At 38.6% G+C, this 14426-nt stretch overlaps 2 protein-coding genes across 6 annotated transcripts in view; one reads left to right on the plus strand and one right to left on the minus strand.

Moving 5' to 3' along the window:
- Positions 1-11879, plus strand: part of LOC149944231 (uncharacterized) — an 80520-nt gene extending 68641 nt beyond the window's left edge. For 4 of the 5 annotated variants that reach the window (XM_090174537.1, XM_090174536.1, XM_090174541.1 and 1 more), the window contains 9 exons: positions 8085-8335; positions 9368-9449; positions 9516-9617; positions 9697-9846; positions 9999-10171; positions 10238-10357; positions 10433-10530; positions 10594-10763; positions 10860-11879. In XM_090174537.1, coding sequence (XP_090030663.1) covers positions 8085-8335; positions 9368-9449; positions 9516-9617; positions 9697-9846; positions 9999-10171; positions 10238-10357; positions 10433-10530; positions 10594-10763; positions 10860-11722 — 2009 coding nt within the window. In that variant the 3' untranslated portion in view covers positions 11723-11879. The remainder of the gene's footprint in view (positions 1-8084; positions 8336-9367; positions 9450-9515; positions 9618-9696; positions 9847-9998; positions 10172-10237; positions 10358-10432; positions 10531-10593; positions 10764-10859) is intronic. The other variant, XM_090174538.1, reaches the window with a different exon arrangement.
- A 501-nt stretch (positions 11880-12380) lies between these two features.
- Positions 12381-14259, minus strand: LOC149944232 (ELMO domain-containing protein 2). The gene is made up of 6 exons (XM_090174547.1): positions 13814-14259; positions 13582-13750; positions 13382-13511; positions 13186-13319; positions 12923-13125; positions 12381-12865 (listed from the first exon to the last, which is right to left on the minus strand). Exons 1-6 carry the CDS (start codon positions 13974-13976, stop codon positions 12705-12707), a joined length of 960 nt encoding a protein of 319 aa, XP_090030673.1. The 5' UTR covers positions 13977-14259; the 3' UTR covers positions 12381-12704.
- Between the last annotated feature and the right edge of the window lie 167 nt (positions 14260-14426).

Here is a 14426-nt window from a genome sequence, read left to right on the forward strand (position 1 = left end):
GGCTCATCCGCGCATCCACACCCTATAAAGGTAGCCTCTGCCCCCCAAAGCGCTAACATTTTAAAAGCATTGTCTGCCTATTATCGACTATCCATTACGTAAAACCATCCATTCATGAGAAGAAACGTTGATTAATCGCGTTGTGATAGGAAGCCCCGCAATAATGCTTGAGTCACCCTTAGAAATAAGGCTTCGCTATTAATACTCTTAATTAAACAATTTAAACACAATCCTCTTCGATAAATATCTGCTGAAGAATAATTTTTCAATTAAAATTCACGTCGAGATTGGAATCTGAATATTTAATATCCCCGCGTTAGTAGTTTTTTAAACGTGTTTTACACCCCTTTTTTAAGCATTTAAAAATTCCTTATCGGTAATGTAAATTATACGTCGTTATATTTTTTGAGATAATAATAATATATTAATTATCGTGTCTTCCCGGTGCATCTTTAAGTGGCTTAAAAACAGGTTGCCATTATTTCGGTCAGTTTGACTTGGCATTGACAATTTATCCGCCTAACAATCGCCATTGGCGGTAGATAGTTGCCATCTTTACATGGCACCAACTACTTTCCTCCGCCTAACAAATCCGTACTCTTATTTTACTCCTTTCCATAATCCCCACAATGTTTATTAAAATCGACGCGCGTTAATTGACAGTGCTACGGAAGGCAAGGCATGTGACGAAGTAACGCTATAGTATCTACCTTAGCCGCGCCTTCGGGCGAACTTTTATCTCAAACTGACGCGACTGCAGTCGTGTCTTATTTAGGCGAGGTTCGGATTTCGTGAGAGCGGGCTATTTTCGTAAATACTCTCCGATAAGAATCTTTACTTTTTCTTTTTGGTTTCACGAGAAATTAGCTTCAATACGAGGCTCGATGGGGTGGGAGAAGTAACTAGCCTTCCACTATAGTGGCGATGACGTCACGTGAAAGCTACCTTAGTCCTAGAAGCCTCGTTTTAAAGCAACCACATCAAACATGCTAATTTTCGAAATTTTCTTTGTGATGCCATAACGAGCCATTCTGTAAACGTATTCATTTTAGGTGATTTTTTTTCACCTGCTCGAAACGGGATAATATTTTTCGTAAATAAAGAGTGGCTTATGCGCGGATAGACGAGACAGTCGGCTTCCTAAGAAGTTTCGTGACTCGCGTCTTGGCCGGGTTCAGTTCGCATTGCGATAAAAGGTGGGGAAGGTGGTACAGTTTACTTTTCTGTGACTGTTGTTACGGTTTTATCTCTTAACTGGTTTTTGGGTGGAATTATGACTTTTTACATCTACATTTTTAAACTTTAGTATTCGTGGTGATTACCACAGTCAGGACCTTCTTAATAGAGAGTTAAAGTTTTTATTCTGTGGGATTTTGAATATAATATAGATATTGAAAATCTGAAAAAGTCAGGGAATTTGAAAATGATTCCACTTGGTCAGGGAATTTTTAAGTGGTCCTTAAAAAGTAAGGGAATTTTAAAATGACCCCAAAAAAATCCAGCAAATAAATTTTTGAAAGATGTATTAAAAATATGATCAATATTTTTCAAGATTTTACCTCAAAACATTAATTTATTCTACAAAAATGGTCAGGGAAATTTTGCAATTTGGTCAGAAAAAACATTGTCAGGGAATTTAATTCCGGAAATTTTGTACGAACCCTACGCCGAAATCAAACGGATTTTGAGATTTTAGAAAGAGGATTTCGATGTAGATTTTTTAAATTTAAACCAGTTTTCGACTTTTTCTATAGCAGATATTTCCTTTTTTTGATGATGAGCTAATTTTGCATCGTATATAAGAATTTTTGAGTTGTTGTTATGTCTTTTTTCTGGTACTGTTTAGGTTATTAAGTCCAAGTGGCCCATTTTTCGTGATTCTACACTAACGGTACAAATTACCGAGGCATGGATTTCAACCCTTTTCTCTAGTTTATCTATGTACATGCACGCTCTAGGTGGTCCAGTCTACGAATTTTACTATTACATTTTTTACTGGTTACTAACGTTAACTAACCGTGTATATTTTAAAAGAAAATACTAACAACGAGAGTACCCGAGGTGTTTTTTTCCGATTTTGTTCAAAATCGGACGTGATGTAGACCTATATGAGATATGAAATTTCCTAAAAGGAGACGTTGCACTATTCGATTTGCCATGGCAACCGAAAATGTTTTTGACCACTTAAAACTAAAAATAAGATTGTTCCTTATTTTACCCAAAAAATGTGACAATTTACCCAAACTTGTTTAAGTTTACCTAAAGGTGGTCCAAATTACACATTTCGTGATTTTCCAATTTTTTAAAAATTTTCGTGAAACCGAGAAAATCCCATGCTTTTTTAAATGGATATTTTTGGTTTTAAGTGGTCAAAAACATTTTCGTTTGCCATGGCAAATCGAATGGGTAGTGCAACGTCTCCTTTTTGGAAATTTCATATCTCCTATAGGCCTACATAACGCCCGACTTTGAACAAAATCGGCAATAAACACCTCTGTATACTCTCCTTGTAAGAGATATATCGTTACATTTTTAAATACCGTCGTTTTAAGTAGAAATTAAGCGCGTACAATGAAACGTGTACGCAGAACCGTTGCCTAATTTGCCGACATTTTCTTTTAAACTGGATATTTATTACAAATTAGCTTAATTAGGTCATCACAAGTGTTAAACAATTATTCGTGTAGTTAAATTAACCTGCTCTAAAGTCTACACGTTTTTTTTGTACGAGTTTAATTTCTCAGATTGCAATCGTAGATTATAAATTTATCTTATTTTTTAACAAGCTATTTTTTAGTCGCGAAATCCAAGACAATTGAAAAATGCCAACGGAAATTGTTAGTACAGACTGTGACTCGCTTGTCATAATCACGCGGCGGATCTGTAAATGGGGCCTTTCATTACGTGAACTGATAGACAAATAGATTCTTATACGATCATGTAACGCGTCACCAGGCAGTTTAAGCAAAGCCAAAGCCAAAGGTATATTCTGTATCTAGCGATTATACTCGTTACCACTCCGACGTAACGCCGCAGTGATTCGCAAACCCGGCAATAGGGGGCGTGACAGTCGCTATGTTCTAAATTTTTTTTTAACCTCGAGGAAGCATGCATGGCTCACTTTCCCGCCAAACACTGGTCACGGTGTCCGGAACCGGCCCATTTAGATCTATGCCTGCCTATATCAGCCAGCTCCCTTTCGCTTCCGCCAGGTGATACGGACCTCGAACCAAAACGAAATTTAGAAAGGTGCCATAGTTATCTTACCCCCAACACGGCCTATCACTGAAAACCAGCTTGGTGCTTTCGTCTTTTCGTAAATGTTACGCTTTAATGATCAATTTGCTTCAGTTTCAGCCGGACAATTAATATTGAGATTAAGCACTTTATAAACACCCGGAGAAAATTCTTGTATCATATTAACTTCATTACTAATGTTTCACGTTTTTTCCTGGCCATTTTTCAATGCTTAATCTCTACAAAAAAAGCGTAAGGGAGATTGATAAGCTTCAATTACGCCTTAATATTTATCCATACCCCGTACTAGCTATAAAAATACACAATCAAACGTGACAAAAATTATTTTTTTACTTTAATAATTTTACGGTTTATATATTAAAAATTTGTTAAAACCACGAATTTAGTAAGCTTCTCATATTAATATTTTTTTATCTGATTTAAAAAAAAATGTTTTGGACATAAAAGTGCGGAACTAAAATTTCTGTTCTATATGAATACATTTCGAAAAAAAATTGTTAACAAAACTACAGAATGAAACCTTGCAAAGCGGGAAGTTCCTCCCATTTTTAAAGCGACGTAAACTTTGAATTTAGGGCAGTTATAATGAATCCATTATAATGATATTTTTTTTCACACAGTGACCTTTAAATTTTGTTTATTGCTTTCGTAATATTGAAATTTTCCAAGTGTTAACGACCATAATTTTTTAAGGCCCGGGGATAAGACACTTCAAATAAAAAGTAAATAAAAAAATCGGAATTTCGAAATATATCGACCCTCAAGTATTGTTTTTTTTTTTTTTTTTATATAAAATGTTAAAGAAACCTAAATTTGTTTCCATCTTGAAAGACGCGTATATTATAAAGGCTATAAATTCCAAAATACGTCTAAAGAATCAGAGGTTTTGGCTTAAAAAAATACCTTGAAAATCCTAACATTCTCAACGTATTTCCAGACGTACTTTGTTTCCTTAACCTCTCTATTGTGGCTGTCTCCCGGTGTAATTTAATCAAGGTGGTAGAACGGGTACTTGGCCAGAAAACTCTTTAAAAATGGCGTCCCAACCCCTTCGCCCCGGGCTCCTAAGATTCTCCGAGAAGGTTTTTTAAAAGAATAAATTAAATCAAAATCGTGATTGAATACAGCGTGCCCATTATGGACAACGTCGAAATCCCGACGCTTATCTCTCCTATCTTTTGGAGGAAAAAATGTCGAATATACCAGACTGAATTCAATGTTTCGTTAAAGGGGTGGATGGGGGGTAAAGTCTGTTTACGTCACGGTTGATTTGACTCTTACATTAAGGTGTTTCCATCGTAGTACGGTATCGACTACTCCCCCTATCTCCACGATTTGTCCTCGCTTTGAGGCACGCTTTCCCGCGAACGTGAATAGGAGGAAAGATTCCGTCGCTCCTACGAAATGGGAGGTTTCGCGGAGTGGGTATTTTTTTGGCAAGGAGAAGCGACTGGCTGGAACTTTGTGGGAGTGCTCCCACCCGGATCGCGAACGTAGTACGTTTTTTATTTGAGGGCCGCGAAAGACGGATTCCCCCTAAGGCCTAGTTCCCCTTTCGGTCTTCATCGGAGCCGGTTGTTGAAGTCGCTGGTTGGCTTGCCTCAGTGCCAGGCTGATTGCTTAGCGTCATCAAATATTGGCGCCTCATTATACTTCGAGCCGCGGTCATGTAACGCGACGCTCTCAGTCCCGCGTAACTTGCCGAAGTTGCGTTTTTCCCTCGATTATGCTTGATACGATCGCGTTCGTGGTTTGGTGTCCGACGCGAGAATGTAGAATTGTCTTTCGGATGTGAATCGTCGCCTTCCAGCGCGGACAAGTACCATTCTGGATCTGTTCAAAATGAGGGTGAAGTGGAGTCGAAGTATGGACATCCGAGGCGGGTCGCTTCGGATTAAGAAGAAGAAGAACAAGGATGACCCCTTCTCGAACTTCCAAGAACCCGATGACCGTTCGAGTCCTTTGTTGATGGCCCGTTCTTCCTGCACCCTACCGTGCAAATCTAGAGCTCCCAGTGGCGATTCGTCGCTTAAAAGCAACGTTAAACCCAAGAAGGAAGGTTTCTTTCGTCAATTATTTTCGCGTCATAAACGGGCGCCATCCTTGCCAGAAACAAACTTCGAAGATTTGGACGAAGAAGGGTTCCGCATACGGGAGAATCGACAGTACCATACTAGTTTGCTAAGTCGTCCTGATGCGGGACATCCGGAAGGCGGTCGTGATAAGGACCGGGACGAAAAGGAACGCTTATTGCAAGCCGTTGTGGATAAATGCGCGAACAACGGGAACAGAAAGTCCCCCGAACGACCCAACACTTGGTGTCAATCGGATGAGCTCGCGTTTATTGACGACGACGAAGAAGATGGCAAGGATGGCGAACCGGTGCAAAGAAGTCCCGACCATCAACAACAAGCCAGCGACGGTGACAGTGCCTTGGGGGACGACGTGTCCGCGGAAAGCCCCAGGTCAGTCCCCCCGCCGGACACCAGCCCTGTTCGAATCGAAAGTACCCGACAAGAAAAAAAGGAATACGATACCAAGAAAGAATACAAAGCCATTGTTTACGAGTCTAGGTTACCCGTCGCGATTACGAGACCTAGGGTCAATTCTGATGTCGGGTTTGTGCCAGGTAATTATTGCCCATTTCAAAACTATATTTCGTTATCTAACTTTTCCGGTAGCGTCATTTTACCAACGTGGGATAATGTTATAACTTAACAAAATTATGGATTATTCAAGAAAGTAACCAGCTACGTTTTGGTCAATCAAAAATACCTGTTTTTGGGCCGCATTTTTTACGAATTGGGGTTTTTAAAACAGGATTTCGTTACTTTTAGGCAGTCTACCGTCTACGTGATTTTTCGGCGGGTGTTTTTCGATTTTCTTTAGATTATAACGTTCTTTTTACCAACGAATGTTCACCCCGATAATAACCAATTAGTTTGCTAAATAGAATTGAGTTAAAAATAAAGTGTCGACTGGGAAGGATTTGGAGTTTCTTTTATTTACGTGACTTCGTGCTTGAGTTACTTCGATCAGTATCTAGATAGTCTCTAGAAACAATCCGGAAAAACACGGAGAAAATAAATTGTCACGTTAATCCCGCCACCAAATAACAGTTCTTAGATAAAATGTCTAAACTTTCGAAAAGGATTTCCCTTTCAAACGAGCCACTGGAAATTCCTCTCGCAATCTATAATTACCTCACAATGGAATTTTCGGTGTTTCTAATTCGTTTATAGCAATCCTTTTAGGCGGAAGTCGTTTGCCGATCGAGAACGTTATTAAATTACTTTATTTTGCTCCATTCCCTTTTTTTTTGGTCGGTAATCTGAGGTAATTACTTGGCCCGTTCCCTAATTTGGTAGGAATAACCTCGACTTGTCATTTTGTTTCCGCAAGAACGCACGTGGGTTTTGTTTTTATTTTTTAAATTTCTACGTGTTTTTTAATTAATACGTATTTAAACGCCTGAAATTTCTTTTCGCCCTGATTCGTATTATTTATCGCTTTTTTATTTTCGTAACTTTTGTCTTTACGTGTATGAAAAGTTCCTTTTGAGAGCCCAACTTTCACGCTTCAACCGAAATCTCCACTCCGTAAAGATATTTACACTTATAAAGTATTTTCGTCAAATGTACGTATGGGTACCGCCATCTTGAATAACGCTGCATTCCTCGCTGCTTTTCAATCATGGCGCTTCGTAGATGGTCTGTATTTTGAATAGCTCTTTGAGCGTGTGTTGAGGTGCCTATCTGTTACGTCTATGGAACCCTGGTGTATCTCTCGTTTCTTATGAACTGGTTGAGTGGTGATACCACGAATAAAATACGCGGTTCCGCGTGTACCCTGGAACTCGGGGAAGGGGTTGAACCGTCTGGGGTATGACCCTTATCGAAAGACGGGTCGGGAAATGGGGTAAGCGAACGTAGCCATAAATAAACTTCAACATGGCCTGCCATCTGGTGTAACAGTTTCTTAAATAGTCGTCCCACTCGCTTAAAGGTTGGTCGCGCGCTTTGACTTCAGCTTGTATCGCTCCGTTATCGTTAAAGACCGGGTGAAGTTTTTGGGTCCCACCTTGAACGTCGATGTCAACTAACCCTCCTCACTTCTGCAGGGCTGAGGGCAAAGAGGAATGGTTAATGTTTACCATTAACGCCACGAGGTTCCCCCCTTCGCCCTTTTCGCCCTCCCCCCGAAAAGTAGCACGTGGATTCTCGCGTAATATGGCTCTTAATCGACACCCTCGGTCTCTGTCAAAGAGAGAGACTCTGTTTCCTCCTTAACTTGTCCGCGGAGACCGCGTCCCGCCGACTGTTTATATTAATGGTGGCAACTTGTAACAAAAGCGGGGGTGGAAAGGGAGAACCGGCCTTCTTTCTGATGGCTCTGAAGATGGATGCCCCTGTGGAAGTCGTAGCTAGATTCCCTAGAGTTTCATTAAGATGATGCTTTTTATTATTCCGTCAAGAACAACTTTATTGAAGAGTCGAAAAAGGCGATTCACGGGTCGCCGAAAGGGGCCCTTCGTTTTATAATGTTATTCCGCAAAACGAATGTCTCGAGTCTCGCATTATGTGACTGGCGTATTCCTCGAATCGTTTCCTACGATAATGTCTGTTAGCCAGATGCTCCGCGTACGGGGAGGGGTTGAGGACTTCTAGGTAGAAGCGAATGATGTATGGACACGCCGTGAGTCTGCGAAATACACTAAAAAGAATCGTGGCACCTTTTTAAATTTTTTTGAAGAACTTTATCTTTGCGGGGTTTTTATTTACCAAGATATCAAAGTTTTAACGAAGATACGTCTTTATTCATTGCAGATGTTAGCCAGAATCGAAACCGAGGTAATGGCACTTCCGTGTCTTCAGTTGGAGCCGGGTCGGTCAGCGTGCGTATTCGGTCGGCGCAAGCGTCGGCCAATAAAGTGGACGAACTATCGAAGGAGGTTCAACGACTCGGCGCCCTGTGCGAAGCCAGGACTAAGGAGTTGAACATGGTCAAGATGCAGACCAAACACACCGCTCTGGGTTTTGACGCCTTCGGAGTGCTGGTCAAATATCTGGTCGGAGAGGTAATTTGCTTCACTTTGGTAATGAAGATTTTGAAGGATTTTAGGACGGTGGAATGGGTCTAAAACGGATTAACAATACGTTCTGAAAGACGACCTCGGGTGCTCAGTGTCAGCGGAATATTTCGGGGCTAATGTTTATCTCGCTGATTTTTTTGAGTTTTTGGATGCGTGCCATATTTTTTTTACTTCCTGAATAGTTATATGTATATTCGGCGATGTTAGTTTTCTCAGTTAGGGTATGGCGGGGTGGGGAGGGTTCCGATCAAATGTTGTTAGTCTCGCATTACCCGCGTGCGTTTTCGGTAGTGACTTTCGCACACCCACCGCTTTTGGCTGCTACTATTTTTAGCGTGTTCGCTTCCACCTGTCTCATTTTCAGAAGTGAAACAGCTTATGAGTTGGACATGGCAGATAATTGAAATGTGACCCTACTTTTGTAATGAGTTGCATTGTTGAAGTTGAGAAATTCGTAGTATTCAAAATAACTATTAAAATGTACTGAAATTGCGCTTGACATGCCATCTAAACCTCAAACACTTATGCGAAATAGTCTTACTCGCCGTAAATTCAACCTTTTTCCTTAACAATAATAAATATTTGAGATTCTAGCTTACATTACCCGTGAGATTCCTTATTTACTCTAAATGCCGTTAGATTTATCTGAAATCCCCATGAATTCCCAAAATACACTGTACTAATGACGTTGAATGACTAGTACGAACTATCATGGTTGTACATAATTTTGTCTATAGTAGCCAATCCACCAAGTGGGTTGGTTACTGACTGAAATCATGAAATGCCCATCCAAAATGTTTTATTAAGGGTATTGCAACACGTGAAAGGGCTCCGTTTTAGGCTTTCTTTATGGCTTCTTAGCAGTGGTGCTGAATACATGGGGCTAACGTGTAGCATGTTCATTTTCACCGCTTTATTTCACTTTCGAGTTGTTGTTGTTGTTGCCTGCGTCACTAACACCACTCTGTAATCTAACGTGATGTTGTACTTCTCTCACCCCTGGTCTCCTTTTCTCAGTTGGACGCCTTCTCGCATCCCGATCTTGTAGCTGACATCCAGAAAACAAAAGAACAACTTATAACGCTAGAGTCCGTCCTAAGTAAGACGAAACCATTTCAATTGGTAATAATGAAATTTCTTAACCACTGACTGGTTCTTGGTACAGAGCAATATGAAGAAGACGTAGAACAAATGAAATGTACACATTCGGACAAACTTAATTCGCTGGCCGAAGAGCTTAAACGTTCTGAAGCGGAAATTTTGACTTGTACATAAGTTTATCTTTTAATCTTCTATAATTTGAAAATTTTCATTTTATCTGAAATTTCTCATATTTTCCTTGAAAGTGAATAACAAACTAAACGAGGCGGACGCCATTCGACTTCAAGAAGTCCAAGAAGCAGTTGCGACGTACAAACTCAAAGCGAAAGAAGTTCAACATATGCACCTTCACTCTGTTGAGAATCTAAAATGTAGCCACCAGAGAGAAATTGAAGGTACCTATTGTCACAATCACATTTAATGGTCAGCTTGACATTCTTGCCCCGACTCCATGTGCTGAAAGAATAGCGGAGCGGTTTGATTTTGGAGCCAGAATTTTACCTTCCACTGATTCTTAAATACCTATAGAATGTTATTTTCTACGCAGGTTTAGAACTTGAACTGAAACAAAAATTAGAAGAAACGATCAAACGACACGAAGCAGAAAAAGATGAACTCAAATCGCAGATTGAGCACCAAAAGAAGCGCTATTTATCTATGGAACAAACTGCAAAATCTTTTGAAGAGACGCTAAATAAAGACACTGATGCTAAAATTCAAGTATGATGCAAATCACTTGCTATAAATAGTAAGATGGGTGTTGCTAATTTCTTTTTATTCAACCAGTGGATATCTGCCAAAAACCAAGAGCTGCAGCAAGAAGTTGACAGCTTGAAGAGTGTTTTGGATATGAAGCAACAAGAAATTCATGCCCTGAGAGCTGAAAATATGAAAATGAAGAAAGGGGTAATTTATATTAAGGCCTTAAATATTAAAACGTCTTGCAGGGCCATTAACAATTGTTTTCCCTTTGCAACCCAGCTGGAAGAGTTGCCGCTGGAACGGCACAGAGTGATGAAACTTCAAGCCCGAAATGAAGAATTGCAAGCTCTTGTTCGAGACAAAGTCAAATCTGAAAAGTAAAAAACTTTTCTACCTTTTTCATATTAGAATTAAGTCTAAAATGTAATTGTTTAATGTAGGAAATTGAGCTGCGACCATAGACGTCTTAAGGAGTATCTGGAACAAGAAGAGAAATTCAAACAGCAATTAACTATGGAAAATGAAGAACTTCATTGGAAAATTAAACATAGTTTTGATGGCAGTGGTTTCCTGAATGCTACTATTGAGGGAAATATTATATCTTTGATGGGTAAGTTTGTTGTATTTTTTTTTTTTGTTGCAAATACTATCCTTTATTTAAGTAGTCTTTTGGAGATGAAATCCCCTACCTTATGTCCCTCTTTAGCCACTCCTGAAGTTACGGAGAAATTCAAAAATTTGAAAGCCATGTCTTTCAACCCCCTCTCTCCATTTCGAGAGAACCACGAAAATAATGGGCCAATGCAAACGTCTATCGCCTGTCTGGAAGATGCCAAAAAGACCTTTAGAAATAATAAGCCCAAACCTAGGCGACCTTCCAAGTCTTGTTCAGCCTCTCCTAGAAAATCTCCTTCTCGTCATCATTTGGCGTCTACTTTTGTGGCGAGTACACCAGGCACTCCTTTATCTCATTGTTGCCACAAACCCTTGGATCTCAGCGACCGAAGTGAGCTGGATGAGGCCTTGGACATCAGCGGGACATCATCGAGATCTTTGGAAAGTCCCCAAGAGAGTTTAACCGAGCTTCACTTTAAGGCGTGTTTACACATTGACGCCATGGATGAAATGGCTCAAATGTCAAACACTGGCCTGGACCCAGCAACCACGAGGGCACTCCTTCAATCCCCTGATGGTATGTCTTCCGATAGTGGCGGCCCAGGTGGTTATAGCTCATTGGCTTCTTCTTCGGTAGCCGAGGATGGCATGTCGGCTAGCGTAAGTTCAGTCGAGCCTGATGATAAGGATCTGTTAGTAGGCCTGACGCCAGAAACGAGTTTCTGCGGAGTTTCCTCACCCAGGAATGAGGCTGGAGAAGCTATGTTAGGGTCTGATGGCTCTCCATTTTCTCCTCCTAATGGTATTGGATGTGGAAATTCTCCAGAACCACCAGACAGTATCACAACTACTTCGACATGTGGTAACAGTAAAAATTCAAACGCTACTAGCTACGAACGATGCGAACCTTCTTGCTTTTGTGACGACTTTGATATTAACTCTGAACCAGAGTAAATTATTAAGTGGAGAATCCACGTATAATAAATATATATAAAATCCTCGAATTAATTCCTATACAAATCGAAATAATACAAATCTGTCCCGGAGATTATTGTTTAAAAAAAGCAAAACAAATTATTAGGTTGTGTTTTAAAAAGAAAGAGGAGGAGGATGAAAATAACGGGGATACTTTCAAATCCTCTTGTTGATAAAGCGGAAATATTTATTGCTGTTAAGTATAAAAATACAAAAACTAAAAACGCTGTGATTTTATTTCTCAAACTAGTCTCTTCAGAATTGATAAAAAAAAAGCCGCAATTCTAATGAGTTGACGATGCCAAGCGAACTATTTTAGGGACCATTTTTATTGGCAGATTTCTTTGTCTGCAATGATGAACTGTGTTTTTTTTGGCAACTATACTACAATATTTTTGCGTTGTTTCTTTAAAACTGCGTGGATTTACCATTTCCTCATCCCTACTTATATCCCTTTGTATTCTCATTCTTAATTATCTTATTCCTAACTTTTTCTTGAAAGATTTTTTATAACTGCCCAAATTTTTAGTTGATAGTGTATTTTTTCTGACGGTATATTATCGCAGACTGTGTACAAATCATTCCTTTAAAGAATATGTATATTTGTGTTTAGTTAAAACAAATTAAAAAAATCAACTAAACTTTTGATTTAATTTTATTTAAAATTTTTAAATACATTTAACTACAGTGCCAAACATCTTTGTGGAATGTATAAGTTTTAAAATCAAATATTACCCAAGTAAAACAATTGAATGTGACTAGGAGAGTGCCATATTCTAGAGTAACGTTTCTTGTAACTTCATTGGTAAGTACAGGCATGAAAACTGATAGCAACTTAACAAAACACCAAAATATATCACAGGCTTTGTATTTTAAGCTCACGGGGGGTGTGTGGGGGACTAAAGGCTTTGCTCTATCAATTTCTTCAGGAATCATTGTACATATAGAACATATTTAAACATCAAAGGGTTTCTACAGTGAGGTTTATTTTAAGCACGGTCGCAGGGTTTAATAGTTTTTCTCTCAAACTCTCTTCAAATTTATCCCGAATTCTGTTAAATTCCATTACATCCCGTGGCTTTTCAGCAAGCCACATCCTATCAAATTCGTAGAAAATGTAACCTGGAAAGAAGAAAACGTTACAGTCACATCATAATGTTACGAGATAATCTTTAATACAATAGAGCTGATGAAAGTGTTGCAACTCTGCTGGTCCATTAACTCCATTGAAGAAATGTGTTTTAAGGATGTCTCCATTTAGGAGTTGGTAAGCCATACTAGTTAGGTTTATACCAACAATCGCAAAGGAATAACCGTAGGTTGGGTGCTGAGAGTGAGTGAGAACATGTAACGCTACTTTGTTATAATTGGAGGCAAAGTACCTAATGAAGAAGGCAAAATTATAAAACACTGGATCATAAATTGAAGTGCTGTGTTCATACAGAAGATTCTCGAGTCCAAGAATTCCCATCCCCCGGAAATCAGTCTTTGGATCATCTCCTTGAAAACCAATAGTGCCCCATTGCTTAGAAATTCTCTTTTCTAGTTTCTCTTCTGGCACAAGTAATTCCCATAGCTAAAAGTTATTTCTTAAGTTTAATATGAATACAGTATAATTACTATTTTGGCCCTATGTACCTTTAGTAATTTCTCTTCGTGATTTGGATTATCAGAGGAATAAGGAATTTTTCGAACCTCTTCCACAATGTATTTAAGTTGGTTATACCCAAACAATTGATTAAGACAGTGCTTTAAAGAATATGGCAGCCTAAGGAGTGTAAATTTTTAAGATTTACAACATAGAGAAACACCGTAAGAGAAAAAGCCTAGTGGAGTACATTTTGTGCACATTCAAGTTAATGTATTTAACTTCAACAATGGTTCTGAATGCATATTCAACTGCATTTTTTCTTATTTCCCCAGAAAACCTCCCTGTGCTCGTTAAACTATTTAATTTTACAACAGCATCTTTCAAATCCACATTTCTAGTGTTTTTTAATGAATATTCTGTAAGAAAATGAAATTTTTATTTTTACTCTTTTCAATCTTTACCGAAAAAGAAGTTTTTACCAAGAGATAAAGTTCTCTTTGCTCCTCGAGTTTCTCCATAGCAAATTCTCTGTATTTCACAAAGTTTCGTTGTTCGACGTAAAAACCCTTTTATGTATGGCCGCAGAAACCAATACAAATACGACCACAAGGATTCCACAAATGGAAACATAATATATGCCATTTTAAAAAATAATACAAGGTTTTATGAGAAATCTACATTATGATCTTAAATGGAAATAACCGAATAAGCACTGTTAACCCTTTGTCCTTTATAATTTATTTTTAAAACTCTTTTGCTACCCTATGCTATTAAAATAAAAACCGATATGTATACTTCACTATTAAATCTAACTTAATATTTATATCAAAATTACTAAATCAAGACTATTCAATTAATTTAAAAAAATAATAGTTTAAACTCCGATAATACTCGCTCTAGATCAACGCCATTACTGAAACGGAAAGTGCTGAAAATAAGTAATTTTACTAAAAATGTACTAAGACTAGTGATGAGTCATCATTTCACTGAAACTAAATGAAAAATTTGTTTATCACAAATCGTATTGAAAGAAACATTTGAGTGCTATAATTTAATAAGCTAAGCATTTTATCGTTTACGGGTCTAAGATTA

Source organism: Leiobunum rupestre, chromosome 5, assembly GCF_980474605.1.
Source record: "Leiobunum rupestre chromosome 5, qqLeiRupe1.1.hap1, whole genome shotgun sequence".
Classification (NCBI taxonomy): domain Eukaryota; kingdom Metazoa; phylum Arthropoda; class Arachnida; order Opiliones; family Sclerosomatidae; genus Leiobunum; species Leiobunum rupestre.

What these genes read in the sequence shown, in the direction of transcription:
- LOC149944232 (XM_090174547.1), bottom strand. Translation starts at nt 13,976, where the DNA reads ATGGCATATATTATGTTTCCATTTGTGGAATCCTTGTGGTCGTATTTG. An exon ending in AACTTGAATGTGCACAAAAT is followed by an intron (nt 13,512 to 13,581) that starts GTACTCCACTAG and finishes TACACTCCTTAG; the next exon opens with GCTGCCATATTCTTTAAAGC. An exon ending in ACGAAGAGAAATTACTAAAG is followed by an intron (nt 13,320 to 13,381) that starts GTACATAGGGCC and finishes AATAACTTTTAG; the next exon opens with CTATGGGAATTACTTGTGCC.